Below are 24,365 nucleotides of genomic sequence, written 5' to 3'. Positions count from 1 at the left end.
AAATGTTCTCTAAAAGCTTCAACATGTCTTTAACCACCTATATATAGTTAATGGTGGAAATATCCAAAAATCGAGCCATTGGGGTGGTTGACCGAGCATTTAATGCAGCAAAAACTAACCGTTATAATTTCTGCGAAAGAGACTTAGTCGATAGATAAAAATGGTTAGTCGACAGAATCAGGCAAAATAAAAAGTTTGGTCGACGGACAAAATAAGTTGGTCAACTAAGTCATAAAAATAACAGAACACTTAATCGACTAAGACATAAATAAGCATGGCACTTAGTCAACCAAGTCTATTCTTAGGTTGACAGATTCAGGGGTGAAGCTAGGATTTTCATTTAGTGGGGGCGAACTTAAATACAAAAAATATAATTTCCAACATAAGACAATAATGATAACATTAAAATGTAAACAAAAAAATTACAATTGTTGTTTGCGGCTTTTCATACTTTGATAACGTCGCATAATGACCTCATTATCAATTTTGTTAAATACATCTTTTTCAACATACACAACTAAGCTATCATTCATCCATTGGTCTCCAATCCTACTACGCAATCGATTTTTCATGATATTCATTGTAGAAAATACCCTTTCAACTGTAGCAGTGGAAATCGAAAAAGTTAATGCCAAAGTCACAAGCTTATAAACTAATGGATACACTATATTGTTTTTCATCGCAACCAACTTCTGTCCAGGTTCACCAAGTCCCCCTAATTCTTCAAACTCTTTGTTGGATCGTATATCAAAAATATAAGTTTGAAGCTGATCATCAACTGCCATGAGCTCTACTCTTGAAAAATCTTCACGATAATACTCAGCAAGACGAATTAATTTTTCTTTGTCAAAAGCAGAAAATGAATCATTTGGGCATAAGCATTCTATACAAAGAAGTAACTCAGTACTAACCTCATAAAAATGGTCATTCAATTCTTGAAGTTGCATATCAATGATAGCATAGAACAAGTCCACACGAAAGTGATGCAAATTTGTCATTTCTTCAGTGTTACGCCGTGAACGACCTCGGCATATAAAAACACCATCCATGTCGGGACCATCAATATTATACTTTTCACAAAAAGAAACCACTGCTTTCAAAAACAAATCCCACTCATTGTCCCTCATCACTTGGAGTCTTTGTTTGCATATTTTCACTAAAGTAATAGCATTTACAATATCTTGATCTTTTCTTTGTAATGCCTTGAACAATTCATTTGAAATCGTTAAGATGGTTCTCATGAGATGTAGATTAAAAGCAAATTCAAATGATTGTATTGAGTCCAAAAAATCATCTGCCTCACATTTTTGTTCAGTAGATCCTTCAACAACAATCATTTCAAGAACATCAACTATAGGCAAGAACATGGAAATCAAACTAATCAAAGTACCATAATGCGATCCCCAACGAGTATCACCAAAATGAGTAATAGTACTTTGTTGATTAAGACACCGGCCACTTGAAATCTCACCATTATGGAGTGCTTCAAAAATTACAGCTTCTTGTTTCTCTCGCAAAAGATCACAACGCTTCGATGACGCTCCAACAATATTAACCACTCTAGAAACCAAATTAAAGAGCCAAGTAACTTGCACATGTTTCTTTGCTACAGCTATAAGTGCAAATTGAAGTTGGTGAGCAAAACAATGAACATAGAAAGCACACGAGTTCTCTTTCAAAATAAGTGCTTTGAGACCATTAAACTGACCTTACATGTTGCTAGCCCTATCATAACCTTACCCCTGCAATCTAGATATACTTAACCCATATCTAGAAAATAATTTATCTATAACAGCCTTAAGTGATAGGGCAGTAGTACTGGAAACATGTTCAACCCCAATGAACCGTTCAACTACATGTCCCATTTTATTCGCATAACGCAAAACAGTAGACATTTGTTCCTTTATTGAGATATCTCGAGATTCATCTGTAATATCCCAGAATTTGAGAATTAAATATATGATTATTAAGTTGGGTTTAAGAGACATTAATTATTAATTATTGTGTTTGCGGAGATTATTGTATAATGGTAAGTTAAAGGAAATACTAATTAAATTTGTATTAAAAAAAGAAATTAAGCCAATTAATAATCTTTTTGGAAGTATTTATGAAAATAAGAAAATAAATTAATTTAGTAGATTTTTGAAAGTTTTCAGGTGTAAGTGCAATAAAGGAGAATTGGAGTTTGGGGGTGTGTGTGTAGTTAAATGAAACTGTGGGGGTTAAAATGTGGTTTTGCGGAATTGGGGTGGGATTGCTTTAAAATTAATGGGCCGCATGTTATGTGTGAAGGTGATGGCCAGTGCCGACGGTCGCGGGTTCGAGGCCTAGGGCTTGTGCGTGCAGAAGAGAATTTTTAGCTGATTTTCAACCAAAGCCTTGCCCAAAACGATGTCGTTTTGGGCAAGACGGTGAGTGCATTGAGGCTACCACGCAGCAGCCGCTGGTGAGCCATTTCCTTTGGCTTTTAAACTGCAATTTGCAACTAAAATTGGAGGAAAAATCGGGCATTTTCGAGCAGCAGCCAGAGGGAAAAAAATAAAGAAGAAGAAGTGCGCGTCAGGCCATTTTTGGAGAAAAATTACGGATTAAACTCAGTTTAATCGTGGTTTAATTATTCCGGTAAGTAGAGAATTATGTATTAAATATTCTGTACGATTGAAATTTCATTTTGGGCCTAATTTTATTAATTTTGTGAGTTTAATCTATTTACAGCGTGTATTAATTTGGTGGTATTTAAGCGTGGCAATGCTGTAAACGGCTAGATACAGGCAAGCTCCTTCTACCCTTCGCAATTTCTTTTCATTGGGGACTTAGCTGAAATTTTAATGGGAATTAAAGCCTCTGTTCCATATACTAAATTGAACGGAGTATCTTCAGTAGCAACCCGACTAGTTGTTCGATAAGCCCACAAAATGGTGGGTAGCTCGTCGGCCCATGTGCCTCTGGCTCCTTCAAGTCGGGTTTTTAGGCCATGTAATATGGTTCGGTTACTGACCTCAGCTTGTCCATTAGCTTGGGGATACGCCACTGATGCGAATCTTAGTTGAATTCCTAGGTCGTCACAGAATTTTCTAAAGGAGTCACAGTCAAATTGCTTCTCATGATCCGTGATGATAATTCTTGGTATCCCAAATCGGCACACAATGTCTTTCCATACCATTGCCTCCACTTTTCATGCCGTAATGGTAGCCAATGCCTCAGCTTCAATCCATTTGGTGAAATAGTCAGTGGCCACTATTAAAAATTTTCTTTGCCCGGGTGCTTGAGGAAAAGGTCCCAAAATATCAAAACCCCACTGAGCGAATGGTATAGGCTGGAACGTAGGTTGCAACTGAGATATCGGGGCAGATTGGACTAGAGCGTGTCGTTGACATTTGTCGCATGATTTGACTTTGTTTAACGCGTTTGACCTTAATGTGGGCCAAAGGAAACCGGCTCTCAAAATTTTGGTTGCTAGGGCTCTTGCTCCCAAGTGCTCTCCACATATTCCACTATGAGCTTCTACCAAGACATATTCGGCCTCTTAAGGGCCTAAACATTTGAGAAGAGGTGTAGTGTAAGCTCGTTTATATAATATCCCGTCTATGATTGTAAACCTTGAAGCCCGCATCTTAAGTCTTCTTGCTTCTTGTGGATCATCTGGTAATTCATTGTTAGTAAGATAACGATAGAAAGACGATCTCCAATCCGCTCCTGCCTCCACACATGATACCTCTTTTTCTTCGATGCTCGGCTGATGAAGCATTTCAACAAATACTGCTCTTCCTGTTGTCTCTTTAGTGGACGCTAGTTTAGATAAAGCATCAGCATGTCCATTGAGTGATCTGTTTATTTGTGTTAACTGAAAACTCTAAAATGTCTGTGCTAGGTCTTTTACTTTGCACAAGTATTGGGCTATTATCTGCTCTCTGGTTTCATATTGTCCCTGAAACTGCTGCACAATCAACTGAGAATCACTATGAGCAACCAATCGTGCTACATCCAATTTTCTTGCTATCCTCATTCCAGCGATTAATGCTTCATATTCAGCTACGTTGTTGGTACTTGGAAAAGCAAATCGTAGGGAATACTCTAATGTTTCTCCCTTAGGGGATACGAGTACTATCCCAGCGCCACTCCCCTATGAACTAGATGCTCCATCAACAAACAACAACCATTCTGCCTGCCTATTTTCTGTTGCCTTATCGGAGTGTTTGCATTCCACAATAAAGTCAGCCAGCGCTTGTCCTTTTATAGCTTGTCGAGGTTGATACTGGATATCATATTCACTTAACTCAATGGACCATTTGGTAAGGCGACCGGAATATTCGGGCTTTTGTAAAATACTTCGCAAGGGCTGATCTGTAAGTACAATGATCGAATGAGCTTGGAAGTATGGCCTCAACTTTCTGGATGCGTTTAATAGTGCTAATGCCATTTTTTCTGCCACTAGATAACGCGTCTCGGGTCCCTGTAATACCTTGCTGACATAATATATTGGTCGATCAACCTGTCCTTCTTTTCTGATTAATACAGCACTTATGGCTTCATCACTTATCCCCAAGTATAAGTACAATGTCTTTCCAGTTTCTGGTCATGTTAATAGGGGAACTTCTTTCAAATACTCCTTTAACGCTTCAAATGACTTTTGGCATTGCTCTGTCCACTCAAACTTTTTTCCTGCTCTTAATGTTCGCAAGAAGGGTAACTCTCTTTCAGCTGACTTGGAGAGAAAACGTCCAAGAGCTGCCATTCGCCTTGTCAATCGCTGACCTTCCTTAGTTGATGCTGGTGGTTCCATGTCCAATATTGCTTGTATTTTCTCAGGGTTTGCCTCGATTCCTCTTTGCGTGATCATGTATCCTAAGAATTTTCCAGACTGTATGCCAAAGGCACACTTTGTTGGATTTAACCGCATCTTGTACTGTCTAAAGACTCCCAGCACTTGCGCTAGTTTTTCTACATGGGATTCGTCCTCTCGACTTTTCACAATCATGTCTTCAACATATGCTTCCATTGTGCTGCTTAGCAGTTTTTTAAAGACTTTATTCACCATGCGCTGATAAGTGGCTCCGGCGTTCTTGAGTCCAAAAGGCATGACTTGGTAGCAATATGTCCCCTTTTCAGTGATGAATGATGTCTTCTCCTAGTCTGGAGGGTACATAATTATTTGGTGGTACCCTGAGAAAGCATCCAGAAAGCTCAAAAACTGGTATGCAGACGTTTCGTCCACAAGACGGTCGATCCGTGGTAGCGGGTATGAGTCGTTGGGGCATGTATAACACCCGGTGTAATCGGTGTTAAGAGAATAGGAAAGGAAGTAAGTAAACTTCCAAAAATGCCCTTGAGAAGGAGATGATCCTTGAGATTGAGAATGCCCATGAGAAGGGTATTTTGATAATTTGGGTAGAGAAATCCAATAAAAGGGTATTTTGATAAATTAAAAATAATTCCTATGTGGAATTAGGTGTATAAGTGAATAAAAATCTAAATTTGGTATTTATGAGGAGATATGTGGGATTAATAAATTCACAAATAGTATTTGGGAATTTTGGAGTGATTCCATGAAGGAAATTAATTTTGGAAATAGGGAAAACGGTGGATATTAAATTATTTGAGGAGAATAATTAAATTTTCCCTAAGTTAGTGAATTAATGTGGTAATGCCACATGGATGACCAAGATAAAGAATTGGAAGCCAAGTTTGTGTCTTAGAGTGACACTTGGCATAATCTTGGAAATTTGAGAGAAATCATATATATTAGAAATGTGGGAGCATGTATATATATGTGGATTTATGAGTTGGAGAATGATTTAATTAAATGCAAAAAGAAAGGATATTTGGTCTTTCAAGCATTTAATGAGAGGCATCATGGTGTTGGATTAAAGAAAATCCAAATGAAATGGGAAAATAGTCACCATTAATGTTTGAAATTATGGTGAATTAAATAAATAGAATAGAAAATGGGAAAATGGTCACCCATTAATGCTTGGAAAATGGTGGGATTTATTTAAATGGAAAATGAGGGATTTATGTCTTTCAAGTGGTCTCTCATGTGATGTGTTGAAATTAGTCAAAATAAATATATGAGAAAATGGCTAATTTTGGTATTGGAAGACTAAATTGATCCAAGGGTTAGGATCAAGTCTTGAAAAGGTGAAATATATCCAATGGCTTGGATTAAGTCTTGAAAATGGCATATAATTGTCTCATTAAGTAAATGAGAAAGAAAAAGAATTTTCCAAGTGATCCAATGGTTATGCTTAAATCTTGAAAAGGCAAAATAATCCAATGGATGAGATTAATCAAGATGAAGAGCATGGATTGTGCTTTCTCCAAGAGAAGAAACTTTTTTATTTGAAATGAGTGGTGGAGATTAGTTTTCCCTTAAACACATGGATTGTGCCTTTAGTGAATGGCTATGATGCATTCTTGAAAAAATGGAAAAATAGTATAAAATGGCATGTAAGAAAGTCTTCTCTTCCTTTGGCCATTTGGAGAAAGAATGAAAGAAGGAGAGATGAGAAGAAATGGAAGAAGGGAGAAGAAATGAAGAAGGAATCAAGGTAAGTCTCATTCTTTTTCTCCTTACTTAGTGTTCTTATATGCAAAGAAAGTAAATTTCTTGTTTTAATGCCATCTTAGATGGGAGAAATTGAAGATGGAAGCTCTCTTGAAAGGGAGATTTAAATATTCAAGAAGAGGTAAGGGACGGCCCCATAGGAGGGTGGCCATGCAATGGGTTTTTAAATATGTTTCATATATGTATATGTTGCATTTGGCATGTTCTTTGTGTTCATGAGACTTATGGCCATAGGTTAGTTTGAGAACATGGTTGAAATGGTGGGTTGATGCCTCTACCTTGCAGGGTTGTGAGGGCAAAGAAACCTAGCCACACTTGCATGCATTTGGTATCATATAACTTGTTATGTTCATATTTATTTGGCATTGCACCATTATTGAGCTTAATAGCTCATGAGGTTTTTACCCTCACATGTAGGTTGTGAAAGCATGGTAAAGTAAAGGAAATGGTGGAATGGCATGTGGAAGCATGGAAAGAAGATTCAAGTGTATGTTATGGCTTATGGAAGCCTATGTTGATGTGTTTGATTTATGAGATGTAATGTATTTCATTTTTGTAATATTTGATTTTATGTTGAAATGAGGCATTGGCTTAAGGCATGTTGAAGCCTAGGTTGGGTGAAAGCCTCATTGTTGGGTATATTGTGGGAAGCAAACAAGATGTAAGTAAATGATTTTTGTTGGAAAAATTAGTAGGTGTTTGATGTATGTTGTGGAAGCATCAAGAATATTGTTTAAGCCTTAATTATGGAGAATAATAGGCTAAAATTGAAAGCATGTGAAGTATTTTTATTCTTTTTAATTTCTAGAAATTTGGGGTTTTATAGCCCAAAGAAAAAAGAAAAGAAAAGAAAAGAAGTGTGAAAGTGCTGCAGATGCAGCAGCAGGGGGGGCAGCAGCCCCCGCGGGCGTGCGGGCGGCCGCGCGAGCGGGTAGCCGCAGCAGCGCACGTGGGCGCGCGCGCGGCCGTGCGCGCATGCAAGCGCGCGCGCAGCCATGCGCGCATGCGGGCGCGCGCGGCCGTGCGCGGGCAGGCACGTGGCCAGCGCCCAACGGGGCCCTACGCGGGCCCCGGGCGTGCCAGAGGGCCCGCCAGCCAAAAATTTTTAAAAATTTGGAATTTTGGGAAATTAAGGGGCATTTCTAAATTGATTTTGGGCCCCGAAGGAATTTTCAAAATAAATGGATTTTTCGGGCATTTTTGGAGAAAATGCCGAAAATTTGGAAAATTGAAAATTTGAGTTTTTCCTCCAAATTTGGTAATCAGTCAATGGATTGATTTAAATGGTGATTTTAAGGAGCCCGGTGAAAATTCTTGAATGGGAAAAGAATTAAATAAAATCAAGAAAATGGCGATTGGGCGTTTGTAGGAGATTTTCTTTATTAGCCTATGTGGTGTGGTTAAAGCCCAATTTTGCTAGTGAATCCTAGGATTAAAGTGAAGGGAATGACGAGCCTAGTTCCCACCTAGGGCGTTTCTTCTTGAAACATGGTCCGCCCTTCACCAAAGGCCAGGCAGGTGGACAATTTGGGCAATTGTTCACGAGTAACACCCGTAAGTGGGAGCGGGGCGTTACAGCATGCCTTATTGAGATTGGTGAAATCCACACAGACACGCCATTTTCCATTAGATTTTGGGACCATAACAACATTGGCCAACCACTCTGGATATAATACCTCTCGAATGACGCCCGCTTTTAGCAATTTGTCAACTTCTTCTTCTAATGCGTGTAGCCTATCAGGGGCAATGTTTCGCTTCTTTTGTCGGACCGGCTTGAATTGGGGGTCCACATTCAAGTGGTGACATATTATTTCTGAACTGATACCTGGCATATCTTTTGGTTTCCAAGCAAATACGTCTGAATTTTCTTGCAAGCATCTTGCAATTTCTTCTTTCGTATGCTCCGGAAGCTGGGACCCCACATACGCTACTTTCTTAGAATCTGATTCACTCAGATGTACTGTTTCCAATTCCTCAACAGGTTGAGGTTTACGTGCGGCTCCTTCTTCCAAGGATTTATGTATGGCTTTCTCGGCTATGGATAAGGTTTCTTCAGCTCTTTTCCCTTTTGTAGACGACATATAGCAAGTTCGGGCTTTCTTCTGATCTCCTCGAACTTGTCCTACTCCTGCGGGTGTGGGGAATTTCATCAATAGGTAGCATGAGGATACTATGGCCCTTAGATCATTGAGTAACGGGCGTTCCAAGATCATATTGTATGCCACCGATGAAGTTTTAACCACCATAAAATTCGCTTGTCGAGTTACGAGTTGGGGGTCCACACCTAATGTGATAAGCAGCTCAATTGATCCTGCAACTGGAACCGCTTCTCCAGTGAAGCTATATAGAGGTGAGGATACTTTCTTCATCTGGTCATGAGATAAATGCATTTGTTCAAAACAGTTCCAATAGATCAGGTTGACAGAACTGCCACTATCTACCAAAATTCTACTGATAGGGTGCTTGGCCACGACTACTGAGATAACCATGGGATCATCATGTGGGAGTATTATATCACCTCAATCGGTGGGGGCGAAGGTGATTGGCTTTTCATCATCTCTTACCTCCATTACTGAGTTTACTTGGTAGGCTTGACGGGCGTATGGTTTACGGGATGCTGATGTGTCCCCACCTAGGGTTTCCCCACCTGAAATAACGTGAATGGCCTGTTGAGTCGGTTCATTGTCTACATGAATATCTTGCCGACGATCTCCTCCTCTCTCTTGTTGCCCCGGGTTTGGCCTTTCATGCCCATCACGTCTATCTCCGCTTTGCCGGGGTTCCCTATTTTCTTCTTCCTCGTTTCTCACATATCTTTGCAAGTGCCCCTCATAAATGAGCATCTCAATCTGATTCTTCAATTCTCTGCAGTGATCAGTGGAATGCCCCCTGGTTCGATGGTATCTACAATACTGTCCCTGGTTTTTTCCCATGGGTCGATCAATTCTGCAGGGTAGTTTAAGGAGTCCTTCTCTTTCTACTGCGGCTAATATAGTTGATCGGGGTTGTAAAAGCCGAGTATAATGATTAAAATGAGGTTTTGGTACGTCTGATCTTCTATTTCATTCCTGTAGTCGAATAGACTCTTCTTCCCCTTCACGTTCTTTTCTCTTCCTTTCTTTGTCTTCTTTCCCCGCCACGTTCCTCATAATCTCAGTGTGAAGGATATATCGGTTTGCTCTGACAAATAGATCGGCTAAGGATGTTGGAGGGTCTAAAGAAAGTGATTCTTGAAGAGAGGCGAGACATGTCCCTTGGAGCATAGCAGATACTGCCACTTGAGCCGGCAAGTCGGGGACTTCAAGAGTAGCATTGCGAAATCTATCCACAAATTGACGCAAGGACTCCTTATTCCCTTGTCGCATGCTGAGCAAATATGTGGCATCCTTTTTTCTTCGACTGTTAATCACAAAAGCCTTGGTAAATTCTATTCTAAGCTGCCCAAATGATGAAATAGAGGCTTCTGGAAGGCTGTTAAATTATGTTTGAGCATGTCCTGATAGTGTTAAGGAAAATGCTCGACACATTACGTCGTCGTCCCATCAGTGCAATATCATCAGTGACTCGTAATTCTGAACATGATCGTATGGGTCGTCTTTTCCTGAATAGAGGGTGATTTGCGGCATTTTAAATTTTCAAGGCAGAGGTCTTTCCAATATATCTGCAGTAAAAGGACATTTTCTACGCTGGAGTTCTTCTGTTGCAGGGATTAATTTTTTCTTCTCAAGCACCTCTTCTACCACTCTTTTCATGTCATCATGCATACTAGCTGTTGTCTGGTTGTCATGTCTTGTTGGTGTATTGGCCACTGTTTCATGATACCTCCGCCGTTGAGGGCTTCTAGTCCTGTTTTCTGCTCTTGGGTTTTCATTTTTACGAGGCACGGAATGAGGGATCCTTCTTGGTGGTGGCGATCTGGGCCTGTCCTCCCGTGGAGGCGTAGATCAGGAATGAGAGTCGGGAGTAGCCTCTTGATAGGAATCAGCTCCCGCCTCGGGCTGAGGTTCAAGAGGTGGCATAAACTTTTTTAGAGTATCCGGCAACGTCCCTCCAGGCATCATACTGTGGAGTACACCAGCCATGTCTCGTAGCGCTTGCATACCTTCAACGTGTTGTTGTCTCAATGCTTCATACTCTTCCCACGGGACAGTACGTGGTGGCTGTCATGAGGTCCCAGCCTGATCATTAGGGAGCGATCCTGAGCCGACATTAAGTGGTAGTGGGATTGGTTGGTTCCCCATCTGTTGGTTTGGAGAAGCGGAGCGGTCGCCCCCTTGTGTTTGAGCATTATGAAGGGGAGGAGGAGCTCCTCATTGTTGAGAATTGTGAATAGTGGGAGGTGCTCCCTGTTGCTGAGAGCTTCGTGGTGGCAGGCGTGTCTCTACGCCTTGAGAGAGAGTTTGTCGGTGTCCACGAGTGTTTGCCATTCTTATGTTGACTTTTTGTCTTGCGTTTCCCACAGACGGCGCTAATTGTTATTGCCAAAATACAACAATCTATTTTTAATGGCAGAGAGACGCAAGAGTCTTGAGAGTCGTGTCTTTGCTGATGAGAATCTTGACAAGCAATTGGGTCTGCTAAAGGTCCAGATTTGATAATCTGATAGGGCCGATGATCTGGTGGGCTGATGATCAGGTGACCAAAATTGATTAGGTGGCCTAAAATGACCGAGTGGCCTAAAATGACCGAGTGGCCTAAGACCGAGTGGCTCTGATGACGAGTGACCTTGATGACGAGTGGCCCTGATGATGAGTGACCTTGGTGACGAGTGGCCTTGATGACGAGTGACCTTGGTGACGAATGGCCTTGATGACGAGTGGCCCTGATGACGAGTGGCCTTGGTGAATGACGAGTGGCCTTGATGACAAATGGCCTTGATGACGAGTGGCCCTGATGACGAGTGGCCTACAAAACGAGAGCACCGTTAGGACACGGGTGGGGGTCCCTGCGCAAACCCTTCGATACTTGAGTCAGATCTCGAGAGAAAATGAGAAAAGCGTGCTTCAATTACTCAAAATTGCGTACCTTGAAATGAAGGTGGGGTCTCATATTTATAGTGGAGGAGAGAGAGAGACCTCGCGGTATTTTCGCCAAGATTTTTGTGGCCCATTCCGGGAATTTCGGGGACCATTCGACTGGTGAGACGGGGGCACTCGTCTAGATCATCAATTCCGAAGGGTCACTCGGCCATGCCGAGTGACCTCTCGGCATGACCGAGTGACCCCCCACTCAGTTGGGCAGAGGGAGGAAACCACTCGGCAATGCCGAGTGGGGGAGCTTTAGCCACTCGGCACAGCCGAGTGGTCTTAGCCACTCGGTTGTGCCGAGTGGTCTTGGCCACTCAGCATAGCCGAGTGGTCCTAGCCACTCGGTTGTGCCGAGTGGGCTCCCACCAGGCCCGGCCGAGTGGGTCTTCCTTGGCCCTCGACTGTGATTTATCTTCTATTGGGGCCCACACTCGATCATATATCCGTTTCGCCTTCCTGGGTACATCACCTATAGTTTCATTTTTTTTAATTTTATGTTCTTTTCATTAATTGTTATTTTTTTACTCTTTGGAGCTTAAACAAAAAGAGATCATAATATCATATTACTTACTTATGAAATGTGCTAATAGTGACAATTTTGGGTTGTGGAAGAACCAACGGTGGGGGATGGAGCTTGATTATAAAAACTGTGAGAATGAAAGCTATGAATAGGATGCATTTCAGTTGATAACAACCTCACTTCTAGTCTTCTACTCTAAGGTATATGCATTTTACACATTTTTTTACAAGAATAAAATGTTGTTCATATAATCCTTTATCCCCTATTCTTATACATTGTTGTTTCTCTATTATTTTTATAAGATGAAAAAATAATGATAATTTGGACGATTTAGAAAAGCTTGACGTAGGTTCTGTGGACATATTATTAATCATTGGTTATTTATGAAATTATTGTTTATTTTTTAGGAAGATATGGAAAGATATTTTAAAAGAAAGTCTCTCTTTTCAATTGAAGAAAACAGTGGGGTAAAGAAAATAAGTGTTGGGGTAGATGATAATCATGATATTCAAGAGAATGATTATACACATAAAGCAAGTATTGAAGAAAATTCTGAAGCAAAGAAAGCAACTGTGGAGGAGGAAAATCATATTGAAGAAAATGAACAAGTTAATAAATGAAGTATTGAGCAAATTGATATTGCACAACTTCCTACAGATCCTGAACTAAGAACTCCAATAATGGATTACAATGTTAATCTTAGAGATCAAATTAGAAGAGTCTACTTGCAAAGATGTCTATGTCAGCCTCGAAATCATGCATTTCCACGCAAAAAATTAAGACGATTCATTACGGCATGGTTCAATGAATTTAGTGATTGGTTGGAATATAGTATAAGCAAAGATGCTTCGTTTTGCTTATATTGTTATATTTTTAAAACAAATAATGGGGAACAAGGAGGTGGTGATTCTTTTGTGAAAGAAGGGTTCAGTAATTTTAAAAAGAAAGATAGACTTCAAGTTCATGTTGGAGATGCCAATAGTGCACACAATCAAGCTCGAAGTAATTGTGAAGCCTTAATGAATCAAGAGCAAAATATTGAGACAATTTTCTTCAGGCAGTCAGAACAAACATGGTGTGATTATCGAATTCGTTTGAATGCATCAATTGATTGTATTCGACTTCTTCTACGACAAGGACTTGCCTTTCGTGGTCATGATGAGTCTGAAGATTCAAATAATCAAGGTAACTTTCTTGAACTATTGCAATTTCTAGTCAATCATAATAAGGAGATTAAGGCTTTTACTTTAAAAAATGCTCCTAAAAATCTCAAGTTAACATCACCTAATGTTCAGAAGGATATTGTACAAGCTGCTGCTATTGAAATGATTGATCTTATCATAAAAAATATTGGTAATGCATTCTTTTCAATTCTAATTGATGATGTAAGCACCCCCGCCCGGATATCCCAAAACACCCGGACTACCCGAACGAGAGCGCCTATGGAAGGAGAAAAAGAATAAACACAAGACCAAAAACCACCCTGGCATTCATACACAAAAAAATAAGAACAACGGAAGCGAAGCTAAACACATGCATGCTCTACGGGTACCCCGCAACATAGCAGTTACATGATAAATAAATAAATAAGTACAGACTCCTGTGCCGACATACACGAGACTCGAGGGATGACCTGGCACAGTAAAAATAATAGAGTAAATCCTACTCAGACATCAGAGTTGATCGGGATAAACGGGACTGCCTGTACACCAAACTGACTCTGTCGCTAAGAGATGTCTCCCTTGCCATGGCCCACGCTGGCACTACCTGGAATGATGGAAAGCAAGGTGAGTCGAGAGACTCAACAAACATAAAGAAATAAAGGTTGAAAGCTGTATAGATCCAATAAACTCTTCCCAGAATAACCCCCATGTACACACAAACCATGAGACGCTATAACAAAATAGCATAGCATAATAAAAGCACATACCGATCCTTAGGGCTCACACAAGACACACAGCACCCAAGTCCCATACCAACCTGCCGCTGCCCTGAAAGGCAACATGTATCTCCAACAAACCTGCGCGCGCTGTCCCGGGTCGGTACTCCCGTCACTCGTCCATGTCAGTACTCCCGACATCCGAGCCAGAGGCTCCCTCGGAACAGTACTGCCGTCCGAGAACTAAATACTACCAGTAGCCATGCAATGCACATAGAAATGCAATGGCGTAGTGAGCATCAACGTGATACACCGGCGCCCATACATTTAGGCATCAGGCCATGCTCCGCCCACATAGTAAACCATACGCGATGCATATGCCCGTGCTGGATGCAACCTGACCAAGCTAGCATATCCATGTTCAAGCATACTCAATAAATGAATATCCCGATATGCAACCCGTACTCATGTGCATATCAAATCATGAACAACAATATAATGAATCTAAACATGCAGAGAATCTCATACTAGTAGAGCTAGTCAGCAGTGCCCGGCACTGGTCAACGGCCAGTGACTAGGAGCTAAGTTGCACGGAAACGCGTTTGGGAAGCCGTTTCGGCGTTCCCGAACCGTTTCCCGTTTCGGAAACAGTAAAGACGGCTCGAAACGATTTTTGGGCCGTTTCTGTAAATTGAGAAACGTTTGTGGCCGTTTCGCAATTTATTCAAATTAAATGGAAACGCGTTTCGGCTGAAACGCGTTTCTGGTTCCTGCAACAGCGGCCACGCCCCGGCCAAACCCCTTCTTAGTTTTCCTCTCTCTTCTGGTTCCTGCAACAACGGCCACTCCCCACGCATCCCCAAGGCCGGCTGAACCCTCCTCAGTTTCCCTCTCTCTTCTTTTTCTTCGGCCGAACCCCCGTCAGTTTCCCTCTCTCTGCTTCTTCTTCTTTGGCCGAACCCCCCTAAGTTTCCCCCTCAGTAAACGTCGGCACCCAGTTAGCATTAAAAGTATATATGTGCTTGTAGATGCACAGTTCAAAACCAGCTGGATCAAAAACAATAATTTCAAGATTACTATAAGGCTTGTGTGGGCAAAAATCAGCGTCGGCGTCGCCCATCGGATTGCGAGCATAAGCAGTACGTGAATGGCAGACAGCCAATTGGGGCGTGTTTGGTTGGAGCCTTGGAGTTGTATGCATTTTTTTTTGTGTTTTATGTTTTTGTTTAATTTTTGTTTGGTATTTTATTTTTAATTTATTTATATCAAAATTAAATTAATTTTATGGCACATTACATATTACTGAAAATAAATTTTTATATTTAAATTAATTTTTATTTACTATATTAAAAATTATATTTACAAAACTTCCCTTATATTTTTAAAATTTACAGTTTACCCCGCGTTTCCGTTTCTTATTTTTTTTGAAAAATGTCGTTTCAGCGTTTCCGTTTCGTTTCGGAAACGTATCGTTTTCCGTTTTCGTGCTACTTAGACTAGGAGTGTCCACCCGACGGTCCACTTCAGGGTCGTACAATAGTCTACTCCAACGTCACCAACCACCGACCCCTGCCCTACTGCTCGATAGCTCTAACCGAACCATAAATAAATCCGAGAAAATCCGTAAATAAACCCGATAAAATCGTAAATAACCTGCACGTCTAGGAACCTAGTTCCCAGGCTGGCTCAGCATCATTCCCATAAGGAGTGGGGGCGGTACAAACCCCCATAGGCTCACAACGAATAAAATTCTAAAAGTCTCGGATTTAATTTAAATTAAAACAAATGAATAACAACTTAACAAATAAGGCTAGGTGCCGAATTAAAATAAGGGAGGTGATAAAATATGAGAAATCACAGGGTCTTTCACGGGAATTGAAGAAGACGAGGAGAGGGTTAGGAGATTGCCTTTACACGGCCGTTCCTTGCCTTTCATGCATTCCCGCTGCAAAGTAAAACATTTAATAGCGATTAATAAAACCCTGGATCGCATTAATTAAATCTAACCGTGTAATATAATTAATTTAACCCCCAAAATCTCACGTAGATGCACCATAAATAAAATTCCAATAAATCTCATATTTATTTTAAATTAAATAACGCCATTAACATCCCCAATTTATATATAATTAATACACGATACCGAAACGAGTTAAGGGAAGACGAGGGGATCAAAACTGATGGCATATGAGGCAGAAGACGGCGCAAGAAATTTTGAAGCGTTGCGAGAAAATTTGGATCTGATTGAAGAGCAAAAGGATAACACTGCCATGAAGATAGCTGCATATCAAAGAAGAGTAGCCAGTTATTTCAATTCTCAGGTGAAGAACAGACCCATGAAAGAAGGAGATCTAGTACTTCGAAGATCTGTTGTAACCAACGCGTTAAGGAATGACGGAAAGTTACGAGCAAATTGGGAAGGGCCGTACCGCATTCTAAAGTTGATTGGTCCCAACACTTGCATTTTACAGACTCTTTCAGGAGACATTATGGGGAAAACATGGAATTTGAACTATCTGAAGTTGTATACGAACAATGTACCTGAGAAAATATCTGCAATAACATAAATCCTAAATAGGACCGTGGACGTAGGCACATTTAGCCGAACCACGTGTGAATGGTTGTCATTTTGTTTAAATCTACGGAAAGGGAACTCACACATGATCGAGTCCGTTGTCCCGCCTATGGCCCGGCAATGAGGTAAACTACGATCGAGCCCGTTGTCCCGCCTATGGCCCGGCAACAAGGTAAACTAGGATCGAGCCCGTTGTCCCGCCTATGGCCCGGCAACGAGGTAAACTACGATCGAGCCCATTGTCCCGCCTATGGCCCGACAACGAGGTAAACTACGATCGAGCCCGTTGTCCCGCCTATGGCCCGACAACGAGATAAACTACGATCGAGCTCATCGTCCCGCCTATAGCCCGGCAACGAGGTAAACTACGATCGAGCCAGTTGTCCCGCCTATGGCCCGGCAACGAGGTAAACTGCGATCGAGCCCGTTGTCCCGCTTATGGCCCGGCAACAAGGTAAACTAGGATTGAGCCCGTTGTCCCGCTTATGGCTCGACAACGAGATAAACTACGATTGAGCCCGTTGTCCCGCCTATGGCCCGGCAATGAGATAAACTACGATCGAGCCCGTTGTCCCGCCTATGGCCTGGCAACGAGGTAAACTACGATCGAGCCCGTTGTCCCGCCTATGGCCTGGCAACGAGGTAAACTACGATCGAGCCCGTTGTCCTGCCTATGGCCCGACAACGAGGTAAACTAAGATCGAACCCGTTGCCTCGCTCATAGCCCGGTAACGAGGAAAAATACGCTCAAGCTCGCCACATCATGCATGATTCAATAGTGAAATAAAAGTCTTGGCCTTATATCACTAAAGACAGCAATAAAAGAATAAATCAAGCAATAAAGAGCGGAGCACATTGGGTAGGACAAAGAAAAAATATTCATTGATAAAACAAACACACTACAATGAGAAGAGCACATTGGCCCGACAACAGCGGAAAGCAAACTACAATGAGGGTCTACTCGCGAGAGCGGGACTTGCGAGAGGAACGCTTAGTAGATCCCAACGACACAACAGGAATCTCAGGAGGCCCCGTGGGGAATTCCCCTTCTTCAACCTCGACCGTGTAAGGGATATCTTCATCGGCCGCGCCAGGATCTTCTCCAACGGCTCCGAGATCGACCGCCATGCTTTCTTCCCCATGATTGAAGGGAAACGGATTCCAAGGCCCCGTCAAATTTTCCAAATCATCCACTAAGAGTCCAGATAAGAAGAAGGACTCATAGGCTCATTCGGCTCATATTGACGTCAATCTACTTGATGAGACTCCTCAACTTCGCGAGTAAGAAAAAGTTTAGGAAAAGTCTCTCTCGGACGCTGAGATTCTAGATGTGCACGGGCCAAATAAAATCCATATTTCAGAAAGCCAGAAGCATACTTTCCCTTCCTATCTTGACAATCGGTTGAGATACGATATTCCTTCATTGCTTCAGCCCAAATAGCCCGAGCATCCTTCCAACTTATCTTCAGTTCTGACAGGCATAGAGAATGTTCCTGCAAAAGTGCCTCATATTGCGCCATCAACCCAACATTCTTATGCTCTTCATCTTCTAGCTGGGAGCGTAAATCTTTAATTTCCCCGTGAAGACCCGAGGTACCAACAGAAGCCTCAGACAGTTGATCCTGCATACGCCCAATCTCTGCCTCTACATTCTTCTTCCCAAGCTCCGCTCGACGAGCACGACCCTTTAACTCTTGACGCTCATCATTCCAGGAAGATTAGCATTTTCTCCAGTCTGACATTTGGACCTCTACTTGTTCACGATAGGCCCTGTCCCTAGCGTTGGAAGCAACGATTCCTTGGATCCCTTGCACCAGGAGCTGCTCTACTTCGTCCCTAGTCTGGGCATAATTACCACCAATAAATCGTCGTTCCTCTCGAGGAAGAATGGTGGAATAAATGAGACGAGCACCAATCCCTGGTTCAGTAACCGAGTCTGTCTCTAATACCCCTGGGGAAACTTCAAAGTCCCGACCACTAAGTTTCGTACCATCTCCAAGAATCATGGTATGTCTCACATCGCCTGGAATGGGAAGTATAGGAGGGGGCCTCAATGCTTTCTCGCCTTCAAGACGGCGACGATCCTTCCTATTAGGAATTACAGGATGGCGACATTCTTCTTCCACCCGTGCCATGTCACCAACAAACCGAGAAGACGAACTTCGCCCCCTTGAGAATTGGGAGCAGGATAGGGGATGTCGACAGCCTCTTCACGAGAGAGAGGAATTGATGGACTTTCCGTATGAGTAGGAGCTTCAGCACCAGAGTGGTCGCTTCTTGGACGACGTCGCCTTTCCACCCCAGTGGGAGAAACGCCGGCAGGTCTACGCAACTGAGGAAGGCGGGAGCTTGTAGATCCCTCAGCTCCATGTGTAGAAACCCCGGTCGTTGCCGCAACACGTGCCTCCTCCTCGCGGTGGCGTCTGCGCAACTCCATCAGTCTACCCAATCCAATCATTTCTGCAAAAATCAATACAAAGCATTTAGCATGGAGAAATAATGCAATAATGGAAAAAAAATAAAGATAATGGCGAAAGATATTCTACCCCCATGAGTGTTTTCCTCCTGAGGATTAAAATGAGGAAGGGAAGATGATCCAGGCATTTCCATCTCTTCCTCCCCGACTCCTTCCATTTCTTGGTTGGATAGCGTGGAAGAGTGAGGAGGAACAGTTGGTGTCACGACCCCCCAACTCGCGATTCTGAAATTCTCCAAAGTCAGGAGGCTCATCAACTCGACGGGGCCTTGCGCCGTTAACATTTCTACTAGATGACGATACACGCCCCGAACTTCCTTGCAGGGACGAAACCCTTGGCTGGCATCTTGATGGTTCCAGTATAAAGGAGCATCCCAATTAGGCGGAGGTTCTATCACTACCCATCGTTCTTCAAATCGATTAATCTTGTTTGGAAGAGCGCTGAATAACTCTAAACCCGACACCTTCTGGAGTGTGTAAAGGGCACGATCCTTGTTGGCTTTTCGTAATCGATAGAAACAACTGAAGAGTCTCAAAGAATGGACGACATCCCTCTGACGACAAAGTATAGAGAAACCGACCATCTGAGCCCAACCATTAGGATGAAGTTGAGCGGGAACGATCTTGTAGTGACGCAACCACGCCATTGCAAAGGGCGGAAGAGGAAAGCGGAGCCCCACCTCAAATGAAGCAAAGTGAACACCAAGGGAGCCCTCGTCTACCCGAGAGGGGTCCGGCTCATCGAGGAGAGGGTACCTCACCATAAATCCAAAAGGCGTGGCATCATAGACTTGCTCAAAGGCCCCGTATCGAAGCCGAGAGCTCGAAGTGGTAGGAATGTGCGCGGGGCCGGGGGTGATGTCGGTCTTCTCCTCGACATATTAAAAGGTTCAAAGTCGTTACCTTGTTACGTTAGGAAAAGCAGACGATCATAACGAGCAAAATACCTGCACATAAATGCAAAGAAAATCAGCACAAGGCAAAGAAGGAGCAACCGAAGGCCGAGTCAAGCATTTCAAGGCATTTAAGGGCATCGGGACACCAGGACCACTCGGTCATAACCGAGTGGCCTTAATTTTGGCCCTCGATCATGACCGAGTGGCCCAGTGAAAGCTCACCCAAGTGGTTAAAATGAAGACGTGGCCCAGAAAATGCGCCGAGACATGAGAGAATTTGAGTTTTGGGGCACCTCGGCTGATCCTTGTAAGAATTAAATGAAGAGTTGAAGCCCTATTTATAGGGACTCAAAAAGCAAAAAAGTCGAAAGCTGTGGAGCAAATACAGAAAATGAAGAGCAAATGCGCAAAAATGATCTCCCGAAAGATAAGCAAAATACGGCAAAAGCGACGCCAATATTTCCCTGGATTGTATGCTCTTTTACCCAACCCCTCGGCTAAAAAAGCAGGGAGCAATTGATGTACCCGGGAAGGCGAAATGCATATATGATTGAGTGTGGGCCCCAATAGAAGATAAATCAAAGTCAAGGGCCAAGGAAGACCCATTTGGCCGGGCCGGGTGGGAGCCCACTCGGCAAAACCGAGTGGCTAAGACCACTTAGCTGTGCCGAGTGGCTAAAGCTCCCCCACTCAGCATTGCCGAGTGGGGGTCCACTCGTGTAACGCCCCGCTCCCACTTATGGGTGTTACTCGTGAACAATCACCCGAATTGTCCACCTGCCCGGCCTTTGGCGGACCATGTTTCAAGACGAAACGCCTTAGGTGGGAACTAGGCTCGTCCTTCCCTTCGCTGAATCCCAGGATTTACTAACAGAATTGGGCTTTAGCCACACTGCATTGGCTATAAAGAAAATCTCATTCAGACGCCCAATCGCCACTTTCTCAATTATTTTTAATTCTTTTCCCATTCAAGAATTTTTACCGAGCTCCATAAAATCACCATTTAAATCAATCCATTGATTGATTACCAAATTTGGAGGAAAAAACTCAAATTTTCAATTTTTCAAAATTTCAACATTATTCCCAAAAATGCCCGAAATACCCCTTTATTTTGAAAATTCCTCTAGGGCCCAAAATCAATTAAGAAATGCCCTAATTTCACCCAAAAATTCCAAATTTAAAAAAAAAAATAGCCGGCGGGGCTCGCTGGCGCACCCGAGGCCCCGCTGGGCGCTGGCCACGCATGTCACGCGCGCACGGCCCCCTGACCCACGCGCGCAGCCGCCCCCAGCGACCCTGTTGCTGCTGGCTGACCCCTTGCTGCTGCTTCTTTACTTCTTTCTTTTCTTTTTTTTTCTTTGGGCTTTTAAACCCATATTTTCTAGAAAAATAAATTAAATAAAAAAAACTTCACTTTCATCCAATTTTTGTCTCTATTTTCCAACAAAAATTTATTTTATTTTACCTCTTGGTTGCTTCCCACAACACACCCAACAATGAGGTTCATTCTCAACCCGCAATAGACACCTGATTTAAACCATGCGTAATGGTTCCTCTTGTCCTCCTTGGCAAGGACATCACCATGACAGCAACGAATTTCTCTCCCACGATCGTTGCATCACAAATTTCACAGACACCAGCCTTCATGGTCATTCACACTCGGCTTCGAGGTCCTACCATGCACCACGGTTACGCTTGACCTTCTGACAACCTCTTTTCCCCGATAGCGACAATGACAACACCATGCCATCTCAAAAGACTCGCTGCTCCATGAATCTCACTGGTCATCGCAACCAGCACGACCCCACTCTTAGGTCGCTTTTCTCATATCACTTTCTATACTTATAGCTGCTATCTAAATCCCTGAGAGACTCTGGCTTCTCTCGGATTTCTTATACATTTTGTTACAGCCAGCTCACACCACTTGGCGAGCGACCACATGGCTCTAATACCTCAACAGCTTCACTAACCGATTTCCTTTCACAACCGTTAACCTTAGACACGAGGTTAACTCTCATCAATTGCCCACACACTAAGGCATCCCTCTAGCTGTATCACTCACAGCCATTAGGTGATTTCATCACCTTAACACCATTCCTGGAAATCAATCTCGTCCCATAAGCTCTTCCTTCAAGCTCTCATCACCCATTGGCGACATCTTAAATTCACCCTCATCTTTCGACTAACCAACTAGATTAGCATCTGCCGGATCGCCCGACTTACAACCAGCACAACCTTCCTCTAGGCACTACACTTGCACTAATCGACTATCGCTTCAATATAAACTACACCCATTGGAAATCACCCCCGCTACTCCTGTGGAATTCACGCTTCCACTTTATGCCGTAGAACTCACCTTCCTACTCAGGCACTCGCCATTTCGCTAGCTTTTCCTCAGGCGATCTTTCCTGATGAAGTTGTAGCGCCTTAGGAAGTTCATCTCACGCTGTTGCCTCATGCTCAACTTCTCTTAGGAGAACATCTCAAGTTCTTCCCAGGACACATTTCACACTACCATTGATAGCTCTCTCTCCTAAGCCACACTCCCTTAAGCGGCACAATTTTGCCTTGACCAACCATCTTTTTCCCACCTTGGATCCTTTTCTCAAAATTCACCTGATCTAACCACCAGGACCCGCTGAACCTTTATGTTGCATACACGGCAACCAATAAGGCTTTACCTCATGGTCCTTGAGCCTTACGCTCCCAATCATTGCCATCAAGTGCTACCACCTGGCAACTGATCATGTGTCGTTAACTGGAAACCTTCCAGTGCCACATGAGAACACTTTCTCATTTCACATCGACACGACCCGAACTGACACCAGTCTGTGCAATTGCGAGCCTTCGCAAATTTTGAACCTTGCCTTAGCCACTCGTTCAGCCTTCCACAACTCACTTCACTGGATTAGAGATCCCTTTACTCGAAGCCTCCTCACGCTTCAATATTCCCGTCTCATGGTTGGTTTCCAACTTGTCTTGCCCTCCACGGCACTTACTTTACATTTATGGAGCCGTTTACTGACTCCACCAGTCAATCTCATCTTCATGCATTACTGCAAGATCACACTAGGTCCATCATCCCAATTATCAGATCAACCTCGATCAAATTAAGCACAACTACGTTAGCAATCCTTTAACAAGGAGCCTCATCACACATCCTGTTATCACACTATAAGATATCAACCCCCTTAGTTCACAAACTTTCTCGCTGCCTTGACACCAAAAGCACTACCACGACACTTCAACCCTTATGGAATTTTAGGTCTGACCCAGGCATAACCTACAGCATACCCCAAGTCTTCGGCGTCTAATCGTCTCCACCGTAGACAAGTTACTCCACATAGAGGGCTGCAGTCCCTCCCGTGAACTAACCGTCTATATTCAGTGGTCCTTAGCATTAGACTCGTCAACAATAGGCATCAACCGTAGCATTATTCCCACATTAGACCCGTTACTTTTCCCCGGGTTTATTTCTCGAACACCTCATAGATCTTTAGTCCCTGACCATCTGTATAGTCACTGTGTTGCCCTGTGCTTTAGGCGAGCCAACACTTGGTCATCATCCTCGTGTCACTCCCATACACTGGCCCAACACTAGTTCCCCATCGTGCTACCCTGTGCTTCAGAGAGTCAACACCCAATCATGTGTCACTCCCATACACTGGCCCAACACTGGTTCCCCATCGTGTTGCCCTGTGCTTCAGAGAGCCAACACCCAACCATTTCACTGTGTTACTCCCTTACACTGGCCCAACAATAGTTTCCAACAGCATGACTCAGGTCCAACTCTGATCTGTTCGCATCCCGTAGTGTGATTTTCAGCCTTTCAGTCACACCTCTGATATCGAACTTGACATGACTACCTCGCCACGCTCACAGCCACTATTCTTACCAAGCGTCCTACTCGACAACAAATCTATCATATCCCTAACGCGCTCCACGATTCCTCCTTAGGACTACTCTAAATATCGTATCCTTTACAGGAGATTCTCGGTCTCACCTGACCAAATTTCCTAAGGTGCTGCTCCAGATCTTCGACATCCGACCGTCACCTGCAGTTCACTAAATCGCTCAGGCCCACGGGCCACTTGCCCTCAACACGAGCCAACTCATTAGTCCTCTGCCACACGGTCCATAGTATCAGATCCGTCACACCGAGCTTTGCACCCATAGCATCAAAGCTATTTAAAGCCTCCCGAGCTACGATGGTTCCGCCACCACCTTAACCGAGCCATCTCGCTTGGTTATCCTTGCCTTGATAACCTCAAGCTCGTACCATGAGCCCCGCTCCTCAAGATTCTACATCTCTTATCACTTAAGAGACTCTCAACCCACTTCACATCTTGAGGCCTCATGATCTTACCCCACAAGATCATACATCACGGCTCTCATTCAACCTTTGAAAGCTCCAACTTTCCATGACA

The 24,365-nt window shown here is 43.2% G+C and overlaps 1 protein-coding gene across 1 annotated transcript; it reads right to left on the bottom strand.

Moving 5' to 3' along the window:
• Positions 1-422: 422 nt before the first annotated feature.
• Positions 423-9,498, bottom strand: LOC127804468 (uncharacterized). The gene is made up of 4 exons (XM_052341333.1): positions 9,130-9,498; positions 8,850-8,934; positions 1,820-1,927; positions 423-1,612 (listed from the first exon to the last, which is right to left on the bottom strand). Exons 1-4 carry the CDS (start codon positions 9,496-9,498, stop codon positions 423-425), a joined length of 1,752 nt encoding a protein of 583 aa, XP_052197293.1.
• Between the last annotated feature and the right edge of the window lie 14,867 nt (positions 9,499-24,365).

The sequence above is a fragment of the Diospyros lotus genome, chromosome 6 (assembly GCF_014633365.1).
Source record: "Diospyros lotus cultivar Yz01 chromosome 6, ASM1463336v1, whole genome shotgun sequence".
Taxonomy (NCBI): Eukaryota; Viridiplantae; Streptophyta; class Magnoliopsida; order Ericales; family Ebenaceae; genus Diospyros; species Diospyros lotus.
This window is presented reverse-complemented; position numbering and strand designations above follow the sequence as displayed.